Genomic DNA, 27957 nt, shown 5'->3' with positions numbered 1-27957 from the left:
TAAGGAAGGCTCTCTCGACTGACCATTGTAATAAAAAGTAGTCAAGTTCATGTGCTGTTGCTTTTTTATATGTAGCCTGCTACATAAAAACCTCTGATACTCCTGACTTAGATTAAAGGTTTCCAAGAAACTACAGGATTAAGTGAAGAGGTTGAAAATGTAAATTCTGTTAGCAGAATCACGGGTAAAATAGTACATGAAACTGAAGGGAGGTAACTACAAAGGAGCAAATAAAACCACCTGGTTGGGTAAGAGTTAAAATTATAGTTATCATCGTAGAAATTAGTAGGACTAGGGCAGGGGTCAGCAGAGAGAAATATAAATGTGATTGACAGGGGAAATGAGGAAGCTAAAAGTGATAAGTGGGGCACAAGTCCATTCCGAGAGAAAGAAGTAGAAATTAGAGTTTTGAGGTTAGAAGGGACCACGAACGTCCTCTAATCCAACCACCTGTAACACCTCCATTTTCCTGGCGAGGGTCACTTTGGTGCGCTCCCCGCCTTCCGTGAGCACTGAATTGTCATGAACATCTCCCGCTGACCAGGTCTGCGAGAGCACAACATGCAGAGGTCCCCATCGGGTACAGCCAGGAATGAGGACACCATCCTGTGACCCCAGGCAGCAGTTCTCTGTGAGCATCACATGGAAAGTTGCCCATTAACTTTGCCAACCCAGGAAATTTTTTCCAAGTATGATTTTAGTTGGGTTTGTTTTAAGAAAGATCATTGGGGAAATGTATCCTCTCTGGGACCCATTATTTTAAGACATGCTATAGGGCACTAAATTGTCTAGCTAAATCAGGCAAGGATGGCCTCAAAAATAAAGAGAAGAATGCAGAAGAGGAGCCTGGTCCTCCGACGCAGGAATCTGGCTGAGGAGGGCCTCAGAGGAGCCCCACGGCCTGCTCTGCCCCTCACCTTGCCCAAGGATGGCCTCGAACATCTGACTCGTTTCCTGAACACCGGCAAGTCCTTTCCCACCCACATCTACGTATTATGACATCACCTACCAGTCACTTTTCATTTCTAGGGGACTGTGCACGCCTGAAGCCCATGTACAGAATTATTTCATTTCATCCTTAAGGAACAGGATACATAGGACCGGGAAGCATTCCAGGAGAGCTCCCTTAATCATTTACGGCAGAAACTTTGAGCATTCCAAAACCGTTTTTTTATGCATGAATTTTCTTTGATAGCCGATGGAATAAAGTGAATAGCAAAGAAGTAAGAAAACATCTCCAGAGATCTTTCAAAAATTAATTGGCTGTTCTTTTCCTAATTGATCTTAACTTACTGTTTATAATACTTCAGAGCAAGGATAGTCAGACAAGACCTACAGACCAAATTCAGACTCTTTCTGTGTGGCCTCTGAGCTAAGAATGTGTTCTTACTATTAGAGAAAAGAACAGGAGGGAGGGAGGAAAGCTTTAGAATTAAGAGCAAAGGATTTCTCTTTCTGGGTACCCAAAAGTCTTCCCAAGAATGTAAAACTGAGTGTTCCCATTTTTTAACTTCATTTTTATTACAACTTTTTAAAAAGCTATAATGATCACCATAAATTTGTCTTAAGATTATATGCCTTAAATTTGTCTTGTGATTATATTACATATATTGATATGTTATATTTGTGTGGCTATGGGGTTTTGCGTGTTCTAAGTAGTTATGTTTTGAATGGAGAAAAACTTGTGCTTTATGTAAAAGCCCTTTCTTTTTTTCTCTTTAATTTTTGGGAAATACATATATTATGTATTTATATAATATACATTTGGAAAAATACATTCTATTTGTGCTTAAAGTAATATTAAATATTAACAAATATAAAAATAAAAAACTTTAATTCTCCACATCTAAATAATAATTTGGCTTATACTGAATTATTACTTATGTGGTATGAGGAAATTAGCACAATTTTACTATCTCACCTTTCTATTACCCGTTTCTCATATTTTCATATGCTACGATTATAGACCTAGATTACTATTAAAAATTATTTTCCATAATAAGTTTTTCAAGAATTCTATTTGAAATTTCAGTTCTTTTTTAAACACTATTTGAAATAATTATTTAGACGTAACCGTGTTTTACTATGTTTTAATTCTCATAACTTTTCTTTTGTATCACAAGATATCCAACACTTCATTTTTATTTTGATTCATTTTTTTAACAAACGACATCACTTGCGTTACTGAGTTACTGTTTCAGCATGCATGTGGACGACATCATTCTAGAGCCTTTACAGATCTGAAAACACCATTTTCATGTTACAACACATGGATGACCACGGCCTTGGACAGGCTCTCTTAATCAGGGTCTGTTTTCCTTGAAACGTTTTGGATTGGGGCCCGTCGTCTCCTGAATTTTTGTATCATAAAAGGCATGTTTTAAATACAAACCCACCGGAGAGTGGTGACTGTGTGACAAGCGGTAGCTTTTTCCCCCTTCTGGGAGCTTCCTTTTCCTCACGGTCGGTCCCTGTCCCGGGCTCGGCTCCCGGCCACCTGCCATGCCGCCCGCGTCGCCCGTCGGGGCGGCAGCTCTGCAGTCCGGGGGGACGGTCCCAGAAATGCTTGGGCCAGGGAGACACACGGGTGGCCATGTCAGGCACCTGGGGACAAAGGCGTCCCCAGGCCTCTGTGAGACCAGGGCATCCAGAATAACGCGAAGGATGTCATGATTTAAACTCTGTTCTGTGAAATAAAGGCCTTCAATTATCCAGCTACGAACCCTTCATAAGAGCAAAGCGCTAGCACCCGGGAACAGGTATGTAAAGGCTGGTGTTTAAGGTTATTTTTGAAGACTGTAGGGGTTTTTCCCCCTCGGCAACATACTTAACTATGGAGAATCCCGAGGAACACCGTGTCCCATCTTTCGTTACGGTTAGAATCTGTATCACAGTCGGGCCAGGTCCGTACCCGAAACAAAACGTAAAGATGTTTCCTCGCTGGGCTGCAGGCCGGCTCCGCTCCTGCGGGGCAGGGGCCAGGTGGCCAGGAGCGCGGCGCTCGGCCGGGGGGCCCCCCCTGAGCTCGTGGCGGGCGCCCCGCTGTCCCCAATTCCGGGCGCCCCTCTCGCTGAGGATCCCTGGTGGCGCAGCCGTCTCGCCCCCCGCGCCCGTGCGCCCCTCCCTGCGCAGCCTGATGCCTCCAACGCCCTGGGGCCCGGAGCCCCATTTCCCCGCCTGGCTGCGGGGCCCAAGTGTCTTTTTCTCCCTCTGGGTGGCGCCGGCTGTTTCCGCTGGGCCATCGTGGCCTGTGATCGCCACGTGGCCTCTGCCACCCGCTGCACGACACCCTCCTCGGGACCCGGGCGCCATGCGCCCAGCCGGCGGCCTGCGCCCTGGCCCTGGCGCTCTCCCTGGGCCCGCAGCTCACCGCCTGCGCCGTCACCTGCCCTCCTGCGGGCACCTGCGGGGAACCCACCGCTCCCTCCGCGGGGCGCCCGCCCTGCCTCGCCTGTTCCCGCACCGCGCGCACCGCCGGCCTCTGCGTCCTCAGCATCCTCGTGCGACCGTCCCCTTCGTCTCTGTCTCCGTGTCCCCCGTGCCCATCGCCCCGGCCGCGCTGCGCATCCTGCCGCCCGGGGCCACCGGGCCTCCCGCGCGCCTCCCGCGCGCCTCCCGCGCGCCTCCCGCGCGCCTCCCGCGCGCCTCCCGCGCGCCTCCCGCGCGCCTCCCGCGCGCCTCCCGCGCGCCTCCCGCGCGCCTCCCGCGCGCCTCCCGCGCGGCCTCTGCGCCTCGGCCTGCCCGCGACCCCAGCGGAGCTCCCCGTGGCCCAGGGCCGCCAGTTTGCCCTCATTTACTCCTTTGTCACCCCCTTGCTCACCCCCCTGATTACACCCTGAGGAACAGAGAGTCAAAGATGCCCTGGAAAAGGCCATCGGTGGCAAAGGGCCGGCCGGAGCCCTCTGAAGAGTTTACTGGAACCCCAAGGAGGTCCCTGAGCAAGTGACAACAGGGAAACTCCTACATACAAGTGCCACAGTGACATTTACTCCCCACAACTCGGATTTTCATTCGTCCTTTGTTCCTAACACACTTAGTTGCTACAGTTTGCTCTCTTTTTAAAGTTCTTCAAACTTTCATTCTCTGAAACCGGACAGGGGTGCCTGGGCCGCTGTTGTTCACTTAGCCCCAAACTTAAAACACGCATTTCCTCTGAGGAGACTTCATTGTCTTTGGAGCGCCCTCCTGAGCAGCAGCTGCATTCACTGAATCCTTGAACAGCGCTTTGGATGAGAAACGTTCACAGATATCCCATTCAATCTAATGTGCTCTATTCTTGTATTTGCCTTTAAAGTGTGACAAGTAACCACCTGGTCAATTTGCCTGTGTTTTTTTCATTAAACCCCTTTCTCATGTAACAATGGTGTGTGTGTGCTGGTCTAATCTGTGCTCACACATCTAATCCAGGAACGTGCAAGTAGGACAGGGAAGGCAGAGCAGTCAGTTTGCCCTCAGAATTAATATGTGTTGAGAGCAACTGCCAGCTTTCTAACGGAAGACCCCTAAGTTGTCAGAAAATAAGACTGAGTTGTCAAGTGTCATGGTTTCAAACTTTCCCGAGGTCATCCTCTGCATTAGTCAGGGTTCTCCCGAGAAACACAGCCAACAGGGTGTACATATATAAAAGGAGAGATTTGTTTTAAGGAATTGGCTCATTTGATTATAGAGTCTGGCAAGTCCAAAATGTCCAGCCCAGCGAGCAGTCCTGAGTCCAAAGGCATCCTGGAAATGAAATACCTTCTAAATGCTATGCTGTAGAGTTAACAATACTTAAATACTAGAATGCAAAGTCGATATATCTGATGTTATACAGTAGGGGGCTAAGAGAGGGGAGAAAACACACACATACAAACATATTCATAAAAATGAAGAAATCCATGCAACATTTACAGTCTTCATTTCTGCAATTGGTTATATGGTCAAAACTGATATTTATAATCCCATTTTTCAATGCCCATTCCATATTCTCTTTGTCCTCAGGAAGTTCCACAGCTTACTATGGTTCGTTGCTTCGTGGCGTGACCCAAACCTTCATTTCTAAAGGGTATGGGATTTCAGCAGTCTTCAAAAGGCTCTTCATCAACTCCACCAAGCCAGATGGCTTCAGGATGGTGAACATGGAAAGACCAGTGAATTCCGTGAGTATGGGCTCATTTATGTACTCCATTTGCTATGAAGTGTGTTCCTTGAGGGGAAACAATGCTTTATGGAAAAACCATGACTATAACCAAACATTCCGTAAGTCTTTACTTTCTACACAAGCTTTGTACGCAGGGCAGGCAAATCTATATCCAGGGGAAGAGCAATTATGCATCCCCTGAGCTAAAAACTCCATTGATCACCTGGCCTCCATAAGCACCCACTCTGACTGGGGAACTACAGTGACTTTTGGGTCCCTGGAATTAGTGTCAGCTCAGAACCAGTCAAACACCAGTTTAGATGTTACCGCTCAACCCTGCCTGGCTGTTGGAATCTGACTTTCCAGCACACACATACACATACACACACACACAATCGAAGAGCTACATTAACCACTCGACCCACACAGAGGACTGTCTTTGAATAAATGGGACACGTGGAAGCAAACATTCATACAAAAACTTGTGAAAATTTATATACACATGACCAACCAACTTTTTTTTTTCAAGGAATAAGCTAATTTGCTAAGACCTATGGGAGTGTCTCTGCTCAAGGAGAGTGAAACAAAGAAAGTTGCCATGAAAAAGATGAAACAGTTGATAAATATTCATGAGGTGCTATTAAGTCTACAGCACTACATGAGGTCCCATGGAAGCCAGATAAAATGGGAAATATGGTCTCATTCTCCTGGGCGATACTAGTTTGGGGTTTGGGCTGAACCCAGGTATGGACAATCTGGGGGAAATAAACTCCCTGAAACGAAAGGCTCAGATGACCTTGATCAGGGAAATTCATATTTCTCAGGAAATTGTGTCAAGCCCTGAGAATGTCGCTAAAGGGTTCAATGCTGGTCTTCACTTCGAAAAGCATTCCCCAGACCTTCTATTGCCAGGGAACTCCAAGTGTAGGGACAGTTTTCGTTTGGACTAATTATCTGGTAACATGGGAGGAAATCAGCAATTACTACACCACCTTCTCTTGGGAGATGAAACCTATGACACAAGACCCTAGATAGCAAAGTAATTGACTTCTTCCATGGCTTTTCATTCAGGGAGTTTACAAAAAGTTTCAATTCTCTGAATAGTGTCTCCAGAGACACTATCACCTGCTAGGGGAGAACATAACTTTTAGAATATAACTGAGGAGGTTGGTCCGGTTAACTCCTCTTTCTTCTCATGCCAAAGGTAAGAGAAAGTCTTTTCCTACCTCCTTCTAGGCTCGCATCATACCAGGCACTTGCTGATGCTGGGCTGGAAAAGCAAGTGATGGCTTCACAAGCGGAGACTCCAGGATTTCAGAACCAGCTCAGCCCATGACTTACAGTGCTCCTCTGAATTTGGAAGGCCTAGTCTTCTGATTAAAATGCTAATAATCCCAGTCTAAGAAATATTGAGGGAATGACTAAAATTAATTACAATAAGGTTTAAGGATTAATGGAAAACCCTTTTAATCCTCTGCTATCAGGCAGATATTATTAATATCATCCCCTTAATAAATTCAAAGAAAGGAGGGAAGAATTAACATTTGTTATCCAACTTAACAAGTTTCATACATCAAACTAAGTGTTCTAAATACTTTATCTCATTTAATCTCATCATGACTCCATTAAGTAAATATTATTGTTTACATCTTTTAAACATGTGGAAACAGAAATTAATTGGAGGTGGTCTGCCCAGGCAACAAAGCTATTAGTGATAAACTGAGCTGCTACCTCAGGTCTGTTATTGGCAAATCCACTAATTCCCTTTTTTACAAAATGTTAACTAAAAAACTGGGGAGCTGCTGCAGCCCAGAATCTCTCATTTCCAGAATGCACAAGGGTGATGCTCCTCATGACATTCTTGCCAACTGAGGCTGGTGTGGCCGGGGAGGTGAGAAGGGAGATGAGATGGTTGGGATGGGACTCGAAGCACTGAGATGGGCTTGGAATCATGAACAGGGGCCGGCCCGGGGAGGATTCCTGGGGGTGATGCCGAAGGGCCCTCTAACCCTGCCTCCGTCCTATGAGAAGCATTTAACAGCAACTTGGAACAGCAAGTTGATTTGACGTTGATGTAAGTGTCACCCTCTCGGAACCATGAAAACACTATTTTGTCAACCTGGAATATGGACCCCATTATCTGCCTACCTCTCTTCTCCTGGTTAATTTCCATTTTTCAGACGTAAACTTAAATATTTCTTCTTCTAGGAAGCCTTTCAGAATCCCTTAGGCACAAACTATGCCAGAGCCCCATGCTGTACAACCTTACAACACACTATTTTTCTTTACAGCACAGCACTTAATTACAGTTTTAATTATATATAATTAAATTATACATATATGTGTATATATATGCCAGGTTTGTTAATTAAAAGAGTCTGTCTCAGTAGGATATATAACCACTTGGGCACAAATGTGCCATTTTGGTTTTGGGGTTTTTTTTAATTTTATTTTTTATCTTCATGTGAGGATATTTTTTCCATTGCTTTTTCAGAAAGAGTGGAAGGGAGAGAGAGACAGAAACATGGGTGTGAGAGAGACACATCCATTGGTTGCCTCCCGCACACACCCCAACTGGGGCTGGGGATCGAGCCTGCAACCGAGGTTCGTGCCCTTGGCTGGAATCGAACCCTGGACCTTTCAGTCCGCAGGCCAATGCTCTAACCACTGAGCCAAACCAGCTAGGGCACAACTGTGCCATTTTTGTCACCAATGCATGTAGGGCTTGGCACTTAATAAAAAACAAATGTGAGTGACTTAAGGAAGAATACTTAAGATATAGTTACAGATTAAAGATTTATTTAAATGTCAATCTCAGGAGGCTAGAGCAATAGACAAATGCTGAACAAATTATGAAGGATGATCTGCTTCTCTAAAAATTAAAAAAAAATAATTAGAGTTTTGGGATCCAGGGAGCTACATATCAGTCCAAGTATGATGAGACCATCAAAACAATCAAAAGCAAACTCATGAATTATTTTTAGTTTAATTATATTGAAAAAATAGACTGTTAATGAAGAGATAGGTGACACCCACGTCTTTTCGTAGTTGACCATTCCTGTGATCTGTCCCATATAGTATACTTACAAGCTATTAAAAATGAGAGCACGTCCACAGCTAAAACTGTGAAATGTATCTAAACCACGTCACGTGAGCAACAGCAAAAGTAAATTAGAAAAAAAGCTTCGGGCTGCATGGCCAGAGCTCTTTAGTTCCCAAAGTGATTCATGTAGAAATGGCCCCATGGTGTAGAACAGAATGAACATGTAGAAGTTACACAGAGGCAGATTCCAGCCATTATTAGAAAGAACTTTAAGAGAATCCTGTTATCCAACAAAGGAGGAAGCATGTGAGGAAGTAATGAGGTTCTCTAGGCATCAGAGATGAACTGCTGTTCAGACACTGTATTCAGGGATCCAAAAAGGGACTGAATTAAGCAAGTTCTGAAGTCCTTTCCAGCACTAAGAATTCATGGACTATAGAGACCTATCATAAATATTTTATTATAAATCCTGGAGAGCCTCATTAAGATTATATGAGTGTGACTGACTATAATAAAATTCTCAGAAGCCATCATTAGCGCATCTCAGAAGTCATCATTAGCACACAGATTTCAAAGCCTTCCATCATATAGGCGGTGGACTAGCCTCAGATGTCTGTCTGTTGTAGCCTTATATATGCTATGTCTATGAGTGATGGGATTTTTTCCACAGTGCAGCCCAAATGTTGGATGCCAAGTTGTTGTCTGTAAGGGCTCTTAATCTTAAAAGTAAAAAGAGAAAACGAAAAAAGTGTAAATGACATATTTTTACAATATATTTACCCATATGACATTTATTTATTGAATGTCTATAATTTATACATTAGGCTTGGTGATATAGGGGAATAAAATATAAATAAGGGAAATGGCTGGCTTTGAACTTGCAAGTAATAATGATGGTTATCTGTTAATAGGTTGCTGTTACTATGAACTAGGTATTGTGGTAGATACTTTATATTATAATCTTATTTAATCCTCACAACAACCCTCGGAACTAAGCATAATTATCATCCTCATTTTTCACACAAAGAAACTGGGACTCGGAGAAATTATATATTGCCTAGCAACACAGAGCCAGGACATGGAATTACTCAAACCACATCATTTAATTTCAAAACTGATTTCACTGATACACTTCCCCTCCTCTGCATGTTGTAATACAATATTAAATATACTCAGTGACATGAGAAATCATTCAAAGTGTCAGAGGAAAAGAGAATGAAGTGGATTCTCCTTGCTAACTATTAGATAACAGAGACCTAGCCATTCGTGCCTAAAGTGCTCTTAATATTAAGGACGGTGTCTAATCATCTTTCTCCCTATGCCTGTGACACTGAGCTGGGTTTTTGTGAATGATTTTTACTAGAAGTCATAATTCTGGATTAAGATTTTTCTTCAAAGCTCATAACAAATAACTATTAGAATTGGGTAAGTTGATGCAAGGTCACACGTTGCCTATTTTCCACCTTCTTTAATACAACTTGGTCTTGGAAAAAAAGTAGAATGGATGATAACACTGTGTTTCCTTCTAGTCCCACACTTCTCCTGATTGGAATGAATGAGTGAATGAATGAATGAGTGAATGAGTGAATGAGTGAATAAATGAATGGCTTTCCATCCTCACCTAAATGACCCCTGCTCTCAAGAATTTCTTGACACTTTCTTGTGAATTTACTGAAAGCATTTGGTTTTTATTCCGCTTATACTGAAAAGGGCTTTGAATTCCACAAACTTCCTCTGTCTATTTTCCTCAAAAAATTCTCACATAATTTAGCCCAACTCTTGGCAGGTAGAAATTAAGTTGTCGCTATCTAAGTTGTGAAGAGTGTTGGTAAAAGGGAAATTTAAATAGAAATTAGTCCTAATTCTTCCAGTTCCTAACTCCAGCTCTGATGAAATCGGATCAAGGCTCACAGTGCGAACTAATAAATATATTATCAGCCTAATTCTTCCTTCCGTCGCCGTCCTCTCCACACAGGGATGCCCGGGGGGAACGGCTCGGCCTGGGTGGAGTTCGTGTTCCTGGCCTACCCCCGCCGCCCCGAGCTGCGGGCCCTGTCCTTCCTGGGCGTGGGCCTGCTTTACGCGCTGACCGTCGGGGGGCATGTCCTCGTGGTGGCGGCCATCCAGGCCGACACCCGCCTGCACACGCCCATGTACTGTCTCCTGGGCAGCCTCTCGGGCGTGGAAGTGTGCTACACGGCGACCGTGGTGCCCCACATGCTGGCCAACCTCCTGCAGCCACAGAGGACCATCTCCCTCCCAAGCTGCGCCACCCAGATGGCTTTCTTCATCGGGCTGGGCAGCGCAGACTGCTTCCTCCTGGTCGTGATGGCCTACGACCGGTACGTTGCCATCTGCCACCCCTTGCGGTACCCTCTCATCATGACTTTAACTCTTTGTGTTCGCCTGGTCGTTGCTTCCACGGTCATCGGCTTGGTCCTGTCTTCACAGCTGGTGGCCTTCATCTTCTCTCTGCCCTTCTGCCAGGCTCGGGGCATCGAGCACTTCTTCTGTGATGTGCCACCCGTGATGCGCCTCGTCTGCGCCAACAGCCACAGCCACGAGCGGTCGGTGCTGGCGGCAGCCACACTGGCCATCGCCGTGCCTTTCTGCGTCATCGCCACGTCCTACAGCTTCATCGTGGCGGCCGTGGCCAAGCTGCGCTCGGCAGGTGGCCGCCGCCGGGCCTTCTCCACCTGCTGCTCCCACCTGGCCGTGGTCCTGCTGCAGTACGGCTGCTGCGCCCTCACCTACCTGCGCCCCGACTCCGGCTGCTCCCCCGGGCAGGGCCAGCTCATCTCGCTGGTGTACACACTGGGAACCCCGCTGCTCAACCCGCTCATCTACACCCTGAGGAACAGCGAGGTGAAGGGGGCCATCGGGAGAGTTCTCCCCAGGAGCTGTCTCCGCCAGGGGAGGGCACGGCCCATCGGGGAGGGTTTGGCCCCACCCCACGCGAATCCCGGGGCACCTAAGATTCCGCTCGGTCGATGTTAAAACTCATCCTTAAAAATGGCATAAATCGTCTGGATACTGCTTAGCTACGTGTACCGGAGACCTTGGAAATGTTTCTACCATTTTAGTAGGCTCGGTCGTTTTCTTCTAGAAAAGAAGTTAACAAATGAGCATAACGTGACAGAAAGTGACAAGTACAAGACTGCATCTCAGGGATCCGCTAGAAGCAGATATGTCATTCAATAAATTTTCACTTTAAAAATGTAATAAAGACCCAAAATAATACAAAATTGTATCCCATTTAGTCATTTTAACTAAGTATGGGTGTGTGTGTTTTCAACTCCTGAACGTTAAGACCCGACATGTTTTAACCTCTCTGTTGGATATTTATCCCAATGTGTTTGTTTTGCTTAGAATTTCATTTTACTTTTTATTTTTAATGCAGGAGATTATTATTTTCAATCAAGCATTAATTAAAGTTACTGAAATATTTGATACCAAATAATGTAATAAATAGATCGTACGCAGAAGTATGAGAGAGGGGATCAATAGGGGTGGTTACACCCTTACATGCCAGCAATAGCAGGGGGCCACTGTAGACCCGAGACATCACAAGCAAAAGGAAGGTACAGTATTACTGGAGACTGGTGAAAGCTAGATATATCAAGAGCAGACACTTGGTAAGAACTGTGGCTTTGGGGGGGTGGGAACAACTATTGGCAAAACTATGGCCGTGCAAAGAGACAGCAGGGAGATAATTACTCCAACCTCTCTCCGCTTGTTTCCTCCCATCTCTTGCCCTGTCTCCCACTGGCCAAACCCAACTGGAAGCAAAAGGGCAGGGGAGACTGAATGCTCCCCCTCTCAGGAGCTAGCCTCTTTGGACAGGGCAGAGAAGAGAGGACCTTGAGCTCCAGGTGGGACAAACGGAACAATCAGAAAAAGATATGTTGACAATCTAATTTCTTCATAATAAAGTATTTGCTGAACAATTATGGTATGAAGGAATTGTTTTCTTTGTGTCTATACTTGTATTTATTCATTCATTCACTAAATGTTGAGCATTTAAATATGCCAGGCATTAACCTTCCAAGAAACAGTGGAGAAGGGTCTATAGCTCTTTGCCTCCTTCTTTCCGGTTCATTTACACCCATTCCCATGGCCTCATCTTAGGTTATTTTAGCCTTAAATCTATGATTTCAAATACTAGTTATTAGTAATGACTAACATTAAGTATTTATTGTGTATCGTAAATATATATATATTCTCTAATCTTAAAAAATCCTATGAAGTAAGACTGTTATTATTCTATTTCCAAGGATGAAACTAAGTCACAGAATTTAAGTAACTGGTGTGAGCTCATGCAGACAATAGGTGATGGACTTGGACTTTAGGATTTGAACCCAGTGATTACAGCTTCAGAAGCCATGTTTATTTGCAATTTCATCATAAAATGATGACGAGTATCTTTTCAGAGGCTTACTGGCCCCTTGGCTATTTTCACTGTGAAGTATTACTTTAAGAATTTACCAATTTTAATTGGATTATTTCCTCTTTTTCTGAGTTTTTCTGTATATTCTGGACATAATTCCTTTGGCAGATATATTTATTGTTAACATTTTCTTCCTAATTTTAGCTTAAACTTAAAACGAAGCCTACTTTATTATTGTTTTTCTTTATAGTAATTACTTTTGCCTCCTATTTAAGAAATACTTGCCTTCCCCAAGTTTGTGAAGATACTTTTTTATGCTTTCTTCTGAAAGCTTCCTAGTTTTAGCTAACACATTATGTCCATGACATATCACATTAATACTACGTATTGTATAAGCTAAGGGTCAATGTTCACATTTTTACGGTACATATAGTTATTCCAGTGCCGTTTGGTTTTCTTGTTGAATTTCTGTGTGTGTGTCTATGTTGTGTGTGTGTGTGTGAGTTTAATTCCACACCCTCTATCCTTGATCACTTTTCTTTTTTAGTATGTTCAATATGATTTTATTTGGCTTTTTTGTTTGTTTAAACAAAAAGTGTTTATTGCCATGCCTTCTGTGGTTTCCAAGATTGTTGGAATGGGTAAATTCAACATGCTTATTTTGGCTTCAGAAAAGACCTATGTATGTGCTGTTTCCTCTGCCCTGATACGTTGCCCCTTCCCTTCTCCTGCTGGCCTGTCAGCTGTGGGGTCACCAGGGAAGCGTCACCCGAGAGGGCCCCTCCCGCAGCACACTCGCCCTCCCAGTGCCCTTACCCTCTGCTGCCTTCTTTTCTATAGCGCTCACCCCTTTGAGCACATTATTAAAGGCTCCTATTTTCATCTGTTCTTATATCACCTTCCTTCCCCCCTCCAAGAATATACTCCCTATGGGGGCAAAGTTGTCTGTTTTGTACAATGAAGTATCCCGAGCATTGGAAACAGAACAGGGTTCATAACAGGAATTCAACATATATTTGTTACTTATTGAACAAAGATTTATTATCAATAATGGACACGAGACAGGGAAGCTAAACATTGGCTAAAAATGAATGGCGGTAGGGAGGAGAAAGTATGTGGTTTTAAGTATGTGAGGTCTGGAAGGAGCTGGAAAGGCAGAAACAAATTTAAAAACATCGTTAGGCTGAGTTGGGAATATAACTCTATAGCCATAGGTATATAAAATATACAGGGACTGGAAAAAGTAGATTTATAGTTGTGAGCAAACGGAACAGCTTATCCTTGTATTATTTATTCTTGTATTATATGTTTTCATATGAACTGTAAACCTACTTTTGCCCACCCCTGTGTGTGTGTGTGTGTGTGTGTGTGTGTGTGTGTGTGTGTGTGTGTGTGTTTTAGGACTAGGAAGTATCAGCTGAGGGAAAACATGATCAAGAGACAGAAATAAGTAGGGGAAAAAAAATAAAGCCAAAGATCAGAAGGCATGATTATGGAAACTCTTCACAAGCTTCCTACTTCTCAAGAAAACGACTCAGCTCGTGGAAGTTTGGCGCTTGAGAGGCCTGGGGAGCCCCGGGAAGCGCCCCCCATCGCAGCCCAGGGGCCCACACGCAGCTTCCACTTGCCCGAGGCCAAGTTACCATGTGGCAGAGCCCCAGCCGGGCTCCCGCCCCCAGATGCCCGGGCCACTGCTGCTCCCCGAGCCCAGCCGCAATGACTGCGTTCCTTCCACAACACCCCGGGACCCCGCCTGGGACACAGCACCAGCAAGGTCCCCAGGGCAGGGCAAGAAGGGGAGCACCCAGCTGGGACCTCCGGTGACTGTCTGTGGCGGCCACCCAGCAGCGTCGCCCAGGAGTCCTTATTAGTTCAGCAGCTAGGGAAAGTTTTCTCAAATATTTTCTTTACTTGGCTTCAGTTTCAGGGGAACCACCAGGGATATTTCTCCTCTGCGGGGACCCATTCATTTAAAGAGATTTCATAACGGACACTAAGGAATCTGAGTAAATCAGGCAAGACCGGACTCTTGAGCGGATGTGTCAGAATCTGTTTTCTCTTGTAAAGGAGGAGACAGGTCTCATTCAGGACTTGATCTAGGATTAGTCCATAGGATCATCCTTCCAAGTGATGGCCCTCTCGCCCTACTCCACCCTGATCACAAGTTTCTAGGAGGTGTCTCTTCTTTTGAATATCAGCTTCCAATGGACATGTCTCCATTCTCATCTGGATATTATGCAGGTATCATGTACTGTCTACTTGTCCTCCCCAAGAGATACTGGATATTCCTTCCATTTTACCCTGTAAGAAGATAGAGGGAAGGGCCCATGACCTCTCTGGGTGAGCTCCTTCTAGTATCTTTGGCAGGAACTCTTAGCATCTCGCCAAAAAGTTAACCAGCTCTTTAGTGAATTTTCTTAGGTGGCTGATGGAATGAAGCATATTTTCAAAGTGGTAAGGAAACATCTCAAGAGAACTTATTTCTTTGATTGGATTTTGACTTTATTTCTGAAAATAATAATAAACACAAATTTCTACAGTGCTTTACAACTAAGAGAGAATATTCATACATAACAATATTAAATTGTAGAAAACAAATGAGTTATCAGGGTAGGTATTACTATTCACTTTTATAGATATAAAAAAGGGAACTTTGATAAATGGCTGAATTACCCAGCATCATATATGTAATAAGTGTAAAGCTAGGATGAAACTTGGACCCTTTACCTTTCCTTTGAGTGGTAAGATATATTCCCTCCACAGAGCTCGTTTAAAGAATATGGCATGGTTCTCACTTTTTTTCAAGTAGTGTTATTAAATCATAAGCATTTAATGGTGCTTCACGGGGGAAAAGAGTATTCTATGATGAAATAGAAAACTTTTGTGATAAAGTTAAGCTGTTTGCTTTACAACAGGACTTCACAGAACTTTATTGTGCTAATATGCACTGTGAATCTTGGGGGGGAAAAGTGAAAATGTTTTCTAATTTGACCACGAAAACTTTCATTTCTGAGGTGTCACAAAGAATTTGGTTCTAAGGAACACAATTTAGGAGTTAGTTTCTCAGAGAATGCTTAAATTTTCTTCCTATGTGTCATGTTCCCTTATGAGGCTATAAAGTCCTTATATCCCTCCACATAGCTGAGCCCAAGACTTGAGAGTTCATAGCAGATATTCAATAAACGTTTGTCTTCTTGATTTATGTATTGATAGGGCACAGTGGCCTTTCGGTTGAGGTGAGGAGGTTTTCTGGAGAGTTACAGAGTTTGTGGAGTTGGGGAAAGATAAGGATTGGGGAAAGCTTTCTGGGGAGACGATGCCTGAGCTGAACTCTGAAGGAGTAAGATGCAGGCAAGGAGTGGGAGGAGGTGAGGGCCCAGGGCAGACAGAGCAGACAATGCACAGTCCCCAGAGCAAGGGAAGCCACGCAAAGGAACCGAAGTGGTTTGGCAGAGCTGGGCAGGGAGCGCAAGGAGAAGAGTGGTGGAATCTGGCATTTGGTTTTGTTAGAGACAAGTGCTAATGTGGGGCGGAACTCTTCTGGGCCCAAAAGCAGTCAGACAGACAAAGCTAAAGACTACTCTCTTAAGCTTTTCTACGCTTAGTAAAATAATTTATTTTCTGCAAAAATTTTATACTGATCCGTAAATACCAGGGACAAGAAAAATCAAATCCCCATTGACTTTGGTGCAGTTTAGGAATTTGTCAGTGTCATTGGAACCCACAGCCTGAGCAGACATCGTCGGCTCCGTGCCGATGCCTTCACAAGCCAGAGAAACAAGACTCCCAGTCAAACTGAGAAACTGAGAAACTTTTCTGAAGGCAATAAATCATTGTGTTTTCATTATAATATAACAGTATTTTTCATCATAAAATTTAGAACTCATCATAAGAAATAAATTGCTTTCTAACAAATAATTCATTCATGCAAAAAAAAAAAGAACGGGAAAATATCTACGAAGAGTCAGGCAGAGACTTAACACACATCACTGCTGATTCTCACAGTACTCTGTAGGGTAATGAGAGCGCATCCTTCATAGCTAAAAATCTGAGATTCACAGGAAGTAGGTAAGTGTCCACGGTTCTAAAGCGAGTAAATGGCGGATCCAGACCCCATATACTTGTTGAGAGATCCAATGTCTCCTAAAAGTGTAAATGACTTGGGAATGGTACAGTGGTCACCGTTAGGTAGGGCAGTTTGGATTAGGAGAAGTTTTGGAGAGTTTTCTAATTATTCTACAAAAGATTTTGCTTCCCTTAGCTGCCGTGCGTAGCACCACCCTGAGTTGGGGCATGTTTCTCAGCAGCAAGGCCAGAATCCTAAGTGTTCTTTCTGCGTGGATGTTTGCATGCTCTTAACTAAGTTACGTAGCCTTTGATGTAAATGAAAAGTGAGAAATACTAAAGGGGTGTGTGTAGAGCCACACTCTGCTAAATAACCAATAGAACAGGGATTCTGGCCTCGGGTAAGCACATAACTAGCCATATGCTTTGGACAAGGCTTCATCTTGGTGGACTTCGGTTTTTGCATGTACTAAGATACGAGAGGACAGGACTAGATGCCTCTTGAATTCTCTTACAGTTCTCAGATATGAAGATTTAACTTTACGTATGTTTTACAAATGAGCACACATTTGACCTATGACTGGGCTTTGCTATTGGTTTCATGGCTCCCTGGCATTTTCTGAAGTGTTTTGGTTTTATACGCACTGTGGTTATGGATCAGCAGTATGCAAACATTACACGTTGCAATACTGCTTCATCACTAGTAAGGGCTGACTGCTACCTAGTTGAGTGTCCCAACATTATCAAACTTACTGGTTCAACAAGCACATCCATAGTTTAATTACTTTGCTTCCCATCATCCATTTATCCACTGAATCCATTTCACCCACACCTTCCTTTATTGCATGTGGCAGAAAAATAGAAACGAATTAACCACTGGCCTGAGAAATTCCCAATCTACCTGGGGCTAAAGAAATTGCAGCGTAATGAAGACTTAACTACAAAGTCATTCAATTCTGTTCAAAACAAATCAATTGTGGTGGGACTATGACTGGCAAACGAGACAGGCTTTCTTGCCCTTGTAGAGCTTAAATAGAGCCCTGATCGAAATGTTTATGAAACTGGTATTGCCAGAAATTAAGCGCTTTAAGCGTCCGCTCACTGAGGAAGACACCGGGGAACCCAGAAGTCAAGCGAGTTCAGTGGGTAGTGATGATAACAGGGTTGGGAGATTGTCTGAGGACAGCTTTGGGGAGAAGACTGAGAATAATAAATGTAGCTGCTTATGGGTTTGCATGGACTGGACTGTTAGGTGAAACAGAAATGAAGTTTTGAACGCCTCACATCATGCAATAGGAACAGAACAGAGAAATTTATTTTCACAGAGCTCTTCTGGACATGAGATAAAGAGCTAGCACAGGGAAAATGTCTATTAAGAACTTTTGAAAATGCAATCAACCTCTCCGCCTTTAGCCAGATGAAAATGTTGAAATGGTCAGATATTCCGTTTGTGCCAGTGGACAGGTTATTTCAAGGCCAGTGGCCAAAAGAATTGAAGTCGAGTGACAGAATCAATTACTTAGGGTTGAAAACTTGAACGTGAGGGAAATTTTCGCAAAGACTGTGCCGCACATCTTGAATAATAAACCTAACGACAATGATAATATTTATTCTTATATTTCACAAAAGCTGAAAAAAACATTTTCCATGCTTTTTACAGGGAGAGCGCCAGAGCCTCACAAACTCCTATTTTGAACAAAATTTATAGTGAAAACTGTGACCACTTAGATCATTCACTGTATTTCGTCTCCCTGAACCTCAAATGTTTTGCTACTTGGAGGCCAATGTGTCCTCCAAGTAGGAACATGTGTCACAGGTGACAGTCAAGAAAATGTGCGGAGTCTTTGAAAATAACCCCAGAGGAGCTCCAGATATGGTTTGAAAGAAGGAACACCTTTAAGAGTGAGCGAAAAACCTTTGAAAGTGACCATTGGAAGGCAGAACCCTAATCTGGAAGTACAGATTCTGATGCCTCCAACGTCCTGGGGCCCGGAGCTCCATTTCTCCGCCTGGCTGTGGGGCCAAAATGTTCTTTTTCTCACTTGGTGGCGCCGGCTGTTTCCTCTGGGCCATCGTGGCCTGTGATCGCGACGTGGCCTCTGCCACCCGCTGCACGACACCCTCCTCGGGACCTGGGCGCCGTGTGCCCAGCCGGCGGCCTGCGCCCTGGCCCTGGCGCTCTCCCTGGGCCCGCAGCTCACCTCCTGCCCTCCTGCGGGCACCTGCGGGGAACCCACCGCTCCCTCTGCAAGGCGCCCGCCCTGCCTCGCCTTTCCCGCACCGCCTGCACCGCCCGCCTCTGTGTCTTCAGCATCCTTGTGCGACCGTCCCCTTCGTCTCTGTCTCCGTGTCCCACGCGTCCATCGCCCCGGCCGCGCTGCGCATCCTGCCGCCCACGGCCACCGGGCCTTCCCCACCCGCCCCGCGCACCTCCCCGCTGGCCTGTCGCGTGGCCTCTGCGCCTTGGCCTGCCTGCGACCCCAGTGGAGCTCCCCCGTGGCCCAGGGCCGCCAGTTTGCCCTCATTTACTCCTTTGTCACCCCCTTGCTCAACCCCCTGAGTTACCCCGAGGAACAAGGGTGTCAAAAGTGCTCTAGGAGGCCGACTGAAGGCTTAGGGGACCTGGGGTGGTGTCTGGGGTCTCCATGGTAATGAACTCTAAGTGACAAATTTAGACTCATCACACTGACTTTCTCACACTTCGCAGGTGATATTTCCCTTTTGCCATATCTGCGCCACGTGCACAATCCAACTCATATTCTGGAGGTGCTTTCAATGAGACCTGAGAGTCTGGGCCTGCCCTTCGGCGGGGAGCCGCCTGCCGTCCTCGCTCAGGGGACCCTCAGCCGTGGCCGCCCCGCCGAGGCGCCCTCGCGCCACCTCCGAGGGTACAGAGTGACACCTGCACCGGCCTGCCTCCCGGAGGCGGCGGTAACAGAGCATCCTGCGAACGCGGCCTCAAGTAAGGACCATTCATCAAAACACGTATTTCACTCAGAGAAATCTAGCTCATTATCGTTTTAAATATGTGTGCGGCAAACCACAGCTCAGTGCACGAGTCTCCTGCGCCCGTGCGGGCCAGCCGGTCGCTCCCCTTCCTCTCCTTCCCGCCGGGCCCAGGCCACGGCGCCGCCCGAGGGTGTGGAGGCCGCCCGGGCGGGTGCCCGCTGCCCGCTGGCCGTGCCCGTGGCTTCGGGCAGCCTTGTTCGCCCTTCCTCACCCCTTCCTGTGCCCTCAGGATGGCTGCTGCTCAGAGAGCCACTCCGCAAGGTCCTGCTGCACCTTCCCGTCGCTGGGCCCCAACCACTGAGAAGCCTCAAGGAGCTCCCGGCTGACGTGAGCTGTTCCCTCAGCCCCTCACCCGCACACCGAGGAGCGGAGAGGAGAGGCGAGGGGACTCCAGGGACAGCTCTTAGCAGGGACACCCTCGCCCAGAACAACTGCCAGGCGGGGTCTGGGTCCTGCCCCTCCAGGAGGAAGGGAGAGAGTGAGAGAGTGAGAGTGAGTGAGAGTGAGAGAGAGTGAGAGTGAGAGAGAGAAAGAGAAAGAGTGAGAGGGAGAAGGAGAGTGAGAGTGACAGTGACAGTGACAGTGAGAGTGCCCGCCAGTGGATATTGAAAGTGATGGGAGAAATTGGCATAGCCCCGAATGTCTCACAGCTAGGTTTGCCAGAGCCCAGGAAAGTTCTATTCTTTCATTCAATAATTGCTATTCTAAAATCATCACCTCAAAAAATTAAGAGTCAAAACTAAAAACATCCAGCAGTTTCTCACTCTTATGAACTGAAAGGCTATTAAAATCTAACTTCCAGCCCTGGCTGGTGTGATTCAGTGGTTGAGACTCATCCCATGCACCAAAAGTCACTGGTTCCATTGTTGGCTCCATGCCCAGTAGGCGGCATGCAGGAGGCAACCGATAGATGTTTCTCTCTCTCTCTCTCCTTCTCTCTCTAAAATCAATAAAAAGCATATTTTTAAAAAACCTAACTTCCAATTTTGGATACCTAGACACAGCACACTTAAAATCATATGTAAAAGATAATATCACAGGTAAGTGTAATATTTAATAACAAGGTACAATACTTTTCATAACTAAATGATACAAGCAAGGTACAAAACTGAATTTATAATAGGAGCCAATTCTGTAAAAATACACATGCATAATTACAAAAGCACCAAAACGTTCACAGTTGTTTTCTGTGATTTGTAGATATCACAGATACCACAGGATATTTTTCTTCTTTATTAATTTATTCATTTTTTATATTTTTACTAATAAGACTGTGTCCCTCTTATAATCAGAAAAATAATGCTTTCTGAGAAGAATCTGAGGCTCCTGTAGGTTGATTTGGCAGATAAACTTCCCATCATCGCAGCATGAACTTTCTCAACTTTTCCAATTTTCCCTAGATTAGCACTTTTTTATTGTTGTTACTTCTTTTTTTCTTCAAAACTACTGTTGATGCTTTAAATTTTTTAAGCTGATTTCCCATGAGAATAAGGAAAATGAACTACAAAGTGTTACTTATGCTGGAAAGAGCTACGGATTTAACAATATATTAGAAATGTCTTCATTTCCAACTAAATGTTGGGGAACAAAACTCTCTGGTTGGCAGTTTGCTTTAACATATCCAGGCCAAGTCACATCAGAACATAATGAATCAATTAAATGTACACAGTGTGCTAGGCATTGTCTGGAATGCCAACGAAAGGGAGGTTTGCATGCATTTCCTTGCCTCCTTTCATTTCTATTTAATGCCACAAATCATTGAGATTAACTTGGAACTCAAACAGAGGGCGAAAGGTTACTCCACTGGGACGAAGGCCCTGAAGGCTTTGTCAATCCTTTCAACTGAATTACTGGGCTCCCTCAGTTACCCTCCTGTACCTATTTGAGCTGAATAGAATGAGCTTCTCCTTCTTAATGAAAATTTGCTCCCTTAATATAAAAGCCTTTCCAAGAAATTGTTATATTCTGGAATTAGAACATTGAGTGGAGCACATCATGAGTCAAACGATGGGACTGAAATGTCATCAATGATGTTTCCCTTAAGACAATGATGACCACCCCTTCCCCTTGAAAGGTAGCTTTCTGGTAGCATAAGTGGACGTCGGAACTTGCAATACTGCCTTAGGTCTCCTCCACTTTTCCTCTCCCGCATCGTCAACACTTCTCATAAAATTCTACTTTTTTCGAAACCCTGCTCACCCCCTTCATGCAGCCTTTTGGGTCTGTGAGTCTGTTTCTGGTATCAACTGACTTACTGAGAAGTACTTGCCCAGGCAGTAACCTCTCCATCCCCTGACATTCTCTATTTATGCCTCTCCTGTTGGAATTTTCTTAAAACACATTTTATCATGTAGTGTAATTAACTGAGTATATGTCTCCCTATGAATCCATAAGCACCTTGAGTTCAGACTACTTGGAAAAATCATCACTGGTATGTTATCACGGAGGATTCCTCCAACTCTTTTCTCACGGTTTAACTGGTGGATGAAAGGAAGGGTTAGTCACAGTGGTGGGAGTAGTGTTTCTATGTAGGAGTTTTTTCCCAAAGTTTCTTAAAAATATATATTTATTTTTAAATCCAAATTCTGAGAAAAAATAGTTAAGGAATCAAGAAAATTGGGGAAAGTATTATAATTCTCTTGCATTAATTATAGCATAAAGATCAACATAGAGAGGTGACAGGTTCAGAGGAATCATGTCAAGGGGAAAGCAGAAAACGTGGCGTGCAGGGTCAAAGGTTAAGTCTGCATTTCTGGAACCAGGACAAGCAGCACTGGAAGAGGAGCGTCATGATCTCATCAGTCAGTCTTGCTAGTCGCTGCTTCTGAGCGTGTGTGCATGGTCCTATCTGCTGCCAAAGGTGAGTCATTCTCGCAAATAAAATTAACGTTCGTAAGTTTATATGCTTAGGATATTATACAAAATCCTATGAGTGATGTTCCAAGAACTAAATTTTGGAAACAAATTTAACTCCTTAAATTGGCTACTTTGACATGTGGTTCTGTGTAGTGCTATTAATCTTACTGGGAGATCTGAATGTTGTTATTAAAATACCACCCAATAATATTCATGGGCATATTTGAGCATTTGGCTGTTCACTATAGTCTTCAGTACTTGGTATACACTAATATACCTATTATTTATAGTTATTAAACAAATTTAGATACCTATAATAATAGAGAGTATAAAGAATGTTGAAACATTTTAAGCATGACTTATAAGTTTATGCATTCCTGAAAACTTCCAGGAATTTCAATTTCTCATTCTCACATGTTGAAGACCAAGGAAACCATATAGGAAGTGTGTTCCGTCATGTCTGTGTTGTCTAATCACAACTGTAGATAGACAACTAATAAGTGTAGATAGAGAGAAGGCTAGATAAGGAAATGACTGAATGAGAGAGATTAAACAACACATCCTGGGCAGACAGTTTGCTTCATGGATATGGGATGGGTCAAAATAATCCGCATACCACACCACCAAGTATCTCAAATGGTGAGATTTAGGATAAGAAGAAGAATATTGAGAGACAGTGAGTTGGGGATGCAGAAGGGACTATTTTGTGTCAGGCACTGGGTTGTATACTTGAATTTATAGACAAAAACACAAGATATTTGCTTTCGAGGAGTTTGCAGACTATGGGGAAATGAACACATGATTATGAGTCAATCCTTCCTACCTAGAGTAGAAAAGAGTAACATGCAAGAAGACCATGGTGTCACATATGCCAGGTCTTCCTCAGCATGAGTTTTGGTAAGTTCTTCTGTGTGTTCTTACTGATTTTTTCCCATGACTGAGGGGTTCTTAGGAGCCCTAGCTCCAAAATGTCTAAATCGACAGCTCCCCCTCACACACCCGTATGAGGCCACAAGCCTGCAGCCAATCCCTGTGTTTATACATAAGTGCCTCCCACTGGCTTGTTCTATCCTGGGTCTTATTTTGCCTAATGTAGATTAACTTCCTATGCGACTAGGAGGATGACTCTTCACTCTGGATGTTATCAGACGTAGGAGCATCCTTGGCTCCACTCTGTCTCCTGGCATCTGCTTCCAGAATCCCATCAAAGATTTAACATCTCAACCTCTGCTTATCTGGAAGAAAAGATAAGGCAAGAAAAGGTCTTCTACTGATTCTTATGTGATATTAGATTTGAATTCCACTTGAAGCAAAAAGGGAAAAGTGGTGAGCTTATTTTGTTTCTATTATACTGTAATCGAAGTGTAAATAACATACAGTAAAATACACAGATCTCAATTGGTTCAGTTTGACATGTTTGGACAGTTATATTCAATAATGAAATGTTTTTATCACCCCAGGAAGTTCTCTGTGCCCCTTTCCAATCAACCACTCTTCTGGCTTTTATCACTCAGATTTTCTTCCTAGCTGTGAGTGGACATATAAATGATTGATGATAGATATATAGATGATGGATAGATAGATAGATAGATAGATAGATAGATAGATAGATAGATAGATAGATAGATAGATAATAGATAGGTAGATGATAGATGATAGATAGATAGATAGATAGATAGATAGATAGATAGATAGATAGATAGATAGATAGATAGATGATAGATAGATAGATAGATAGATGATAGATAGATAGATAGATAGATAGATAGATGATAGATAGATAGATATAGATAGATAGAGATAGATAGAGATAGATAGAGATAGATAGATATAGAGATAGATAGATGATAGATAGATAGATAGATAGATAGATAGATAGATAGATAGATAGATAGATAGAGATAGAGATAGATGATAGATAGATAGAGATAGATGATAGATAGATAGATAGATATAGATAGAGATAGATGATAGATAGATGATAGATAGATAGATAGATAGATGATAGATAGATAGATAGATAGATAGATAGATAGATAGATAGATAGATAGATAGATAGATAGATATAGATAGATGATAGAAAAACTTGCTTTTCCTTTTTTCTCCATTGCCCAATTTTTTAAATAGGAATCATGAATAACTACACAGTTAGTCCATAGGTGAAGTTGTTCCTGATGGGGGAGGCTCTTGGTTTGGGCGAGAAATAACTGCACTACATTATAAGGCACATGTAAACAGTAGAAGAAGGGAAGTACTGATTTGGGCTGTGTCTCTGGCTATACAGACTACCTTGCTCCTGTCCATTTCAGGGCCTGTTTTTCCAGCCTTCCCAATGTATCTGTGAACCACTCAATATTATTTCAATATGTTTCTTTTCAATATTAAAAAGCCAGAGTTTATTTCTTTGGTTTGCAACTAAGAGCGCTGAGTGCTGAATCAATGGGCCCCTAGATTCCCTTCCCATGCTGACACTCATTCTAGTGGTACAGAGGCCATAGCCTACCCTTCCCATTAGAGATGGCATCTCCTGGGAGTCATTACCCCTCTTGCAGAAATTAACTCAATTCCTGTATTTACAAAGTGCTCCCCCTGTACTAGGCACTAGAGGGGAAACAGAGAAGGAACTCTCAACATGCTTACTATCTCACCGGGAACATAAGACACGCAACAAACAACTCACTTGCTAGGAAGAGCAGTAACCAACTAAGGTACAAACGAAGGTGAGCAAGCAAACAAACAAAAGCAGAGCTGCGCTTTCGATTCCCCATTTACCTCACTGGGACTGGGATGTGAGAACGACTGCTTGTCTCGAGGAAAACACTTCAGGGACACAATCCCGAATGACTTAGGAGTTAATGACTCATACGAGCCCAACACTATGAGTGTTAACTGTGGTTCCTGGGAAAAGAGTATGGCTCTGGAAAACACATGAGCTGCTCTCAGTCTCTCCCCTGCTACCCTGTCAATAACAAGTCAAGCTCTTGGGTCTAGATTCCAAAAGCTTCCTGAGATCCTACCATCTTTCAAAGGTGAGCTTTTTTAAAAGAACATTTGCATTGATTTTTAGAGACAGAGGAAGGGAGAGGGACAGAGAGAGAAACACTGATGTGAGAGCTCAACATCAATCGGCTGCCTCCTGCATGGCCCCCACAGGGGATGTGCCCTGCAACCCGGGCATGTGCCCTGACCGAGAATGGAACTGGGACATGGGGCAGTCCCCAACCAACTGAGCCACATCAGCCAGGGCAAAGGTGAGCCTTTATGTATCCTCTAAACTGTCTTTGTTCACCTAACATCTAGCCATGAGTCAAGTAGAATTTTGGTCCCCCTTCTTGTACACATTCCTCAGGAGCAGTTCTTTTGGAGTGCCCCGCCCCGAAGTTAAGCGGGAAGGAGCACCCACACAACCGTATATGCCCTTAAGCATTCTTAACCCTCAATTGTTTCTCCTTCCCCAAACTCTCTACTTTAATAACTCTGAAAAATGCTATCTTCTTAGACTTAAAGGTTGAGGACAGACGGTGGGAAAGGTCATAGGACCCGATGGTTCCTTTTCAAGTAATGACTTCAGGGAGGAGTATCTAGCATCTTTAGAATATGGAGTACACCTCGCATATTGTCCTTAATTTGGGGCATTTAACTACATTTGGAACCAACAATAAAAATCACATTCCGAATTGTATTAGAGTTTAAAACATGTTCACTGAGAAGTATCCGTCATGTCTCTGTCTTTTCTTTCTAAGGCATTTCCTGGAGCTCTGCAGGGCGGACATAGTTCCTTATTAACTAATCTTTCTCCACCCTTCACTGCCCTTCAGCCTAGAAGAAGTGTCCACCTCCCTGCCGTGGCTGCAGCTAAATGGTACTATATTGAGGTTCCTTGTGGGGACAAGAAGACCTTGTGTTTTTTCCTCCAGATCAGCAGAAATGTGCATCAAGGAAACCAAACCACCATCTCTGAATTTCTCCTAAGACTCTCCGACCAGGCTGAGCGGCAGAATGTCCTCTGTGATTTCCCTGGGAATGCACCTGGTCGCTGTGCTTGGGAATGGCCTCATCATTCCGGCCATCAGCTTGGGTTCTGACCTTCACACCCCGATGCATCTCTTCCTTGCTAACCTATCCTTTGCTGATATTTTCTCCGTTTCCACCTCAGTCCCCAAAATGCTGATGAATATTCAGACCAAGAGCCAATCCACCTGCTCGGAGAGCTGCATCACACAGATGTATTTTCCATTGAGTTTGTTGTCATTGACAATTTCCTCTTGGGAGTCATGGCTTGTGACCGTTTTGTGGCTGCCGCCCTCTGAACTCCCAGGCTCTGCACTTTGCTGACAGTCATTCCATGGGCCCTCAGTAACATTGTTGCCCTGACACATACTCTTCTGCTCCTTCGATTGCGCTTCTGTGACAACACCCTTTCGCACTTCTTCTGTGACTTGGCCTCTCTGCTCCAACGATCCTGCTCAGACACAATGACCGATGAGCTTGTGTTGTTCATCACGGGCTTGTCAGTCACCGCCTTCCCTTCGCGCCCTCCTCCTCTCCCACATCTGCATCCTCAGGGCTGCCCTGATCATCTCACCCACGGGGAATGGAAACCACCTCCTTCGTCTATAGCCTGAGGAACAGGGTATAAAAGGTGCCCTGAGAAATCTCATCAGCAGGACAACTTTCTGCCTTTGATGCCCTGGGCATCTGAATTCCTTTTGTCCTCACAACCACATGTGTGATTTTGTCCAAAGCGTGTGATGTAGTTGTGATGGCTCAGCTTTAAGTAAGCTTTCAGCCCGGCCAGGGTGGCTCAGTGGTTGAGCATCAGCCTAGGATCCAGGAGATTAGGGTTCGATTCCCAGTCAGGGCACAGGCCCGGGTTGCGGGCTCGATCCCCAGTAAGGGGCGTGCAGGAGGCAGCCGATCAATGACTCTCTCATCGCTGATGTTCCTCTCTCTCTCTCCCTCCCTTCCTCTCTCTGAAACCAATGGAGATATAGTTTTTAAATAAATAAATAAATAAGCTTTCAGATATCTGTCTCCTATTCCAGCCTCTGAAGAGTTGGGGTTTTATCACATAGCTCTGATCTTGGAAACAAACCCCTTAAGTCACAACTATAAAACACAGCTTGATTATAATGTGTGTTACTGCAAACTTTGGTGCAAATTGTTTATAAGTTAGATGATAACAAGTGTGTGTAGTACCCACAGTCTAGCTTTTGCAACTTTGAAGACGGTTATTGGTAATTCCTTTACCCAATACAGATTTCTCTAGGTCAGCTTTCCTCGGTGTTCATTTTGCTGAGGTACACTTCAGCGGGATATTCAATAATTATAAAAATGAAGGATCCCATGTTCAAACAATGTTGGCAACTCTAAGTTAAGCAAAGCAAAATGTTTTAATTAGACAACTTCTCAGAGCCTTTAGTATAGTATAAATCTCCAGGAGGGTAATATGGTATGTGGCATTTCTCAAAACTAAA

At 44.1% G+C, this 27957-nt stretch overlaps 1 protein-coding gene across 1 annotated transcript in view; it reads left to right on the top strand.

Moving 5' to 3' along the window:
- LOC308565586 (uncharacterized protein) overlaps positions 1 to 11159 on the top strand; it is a gene marked incomplete at both ends in the record, with an annotated part of 33332 nt that extends 22173 nt beyond the window's left edge. Inside the window, 2 exons of the mRNA XM_081154900.1 lie at positions 4981 to 5142; positions 10138 to 11159. Coding sequence (XP_081011026.1) covers positions 4981 to 5142; positions 10138 to 11159 — 1184 coding nt within the window. The remainder of the gene's footprint in view (positions 1 to 4980; positions 5143 to 10137) is intronic.
- Positions 11160 to 27957: the final 16798 nt, after the last annotated feature.

The sequence above is a fragment of the Miniopterus schreibersii genome, assembly GCF_964146895.1.
Source record: "Miniopterus schreibersii genome assembly, chromosome: 12".
NCBI classification, from domain to species: Eukaryota; Metazoa; Chordata; class Mammalia; order Chiroptera; family Miniopteridae; genus Miniopterus; species Miniopterus schreibersii.
Note: the sequence above shows the minus strand (reverse complement) of the source record. Positions and strands in the feature narration are given on the sequence as shown.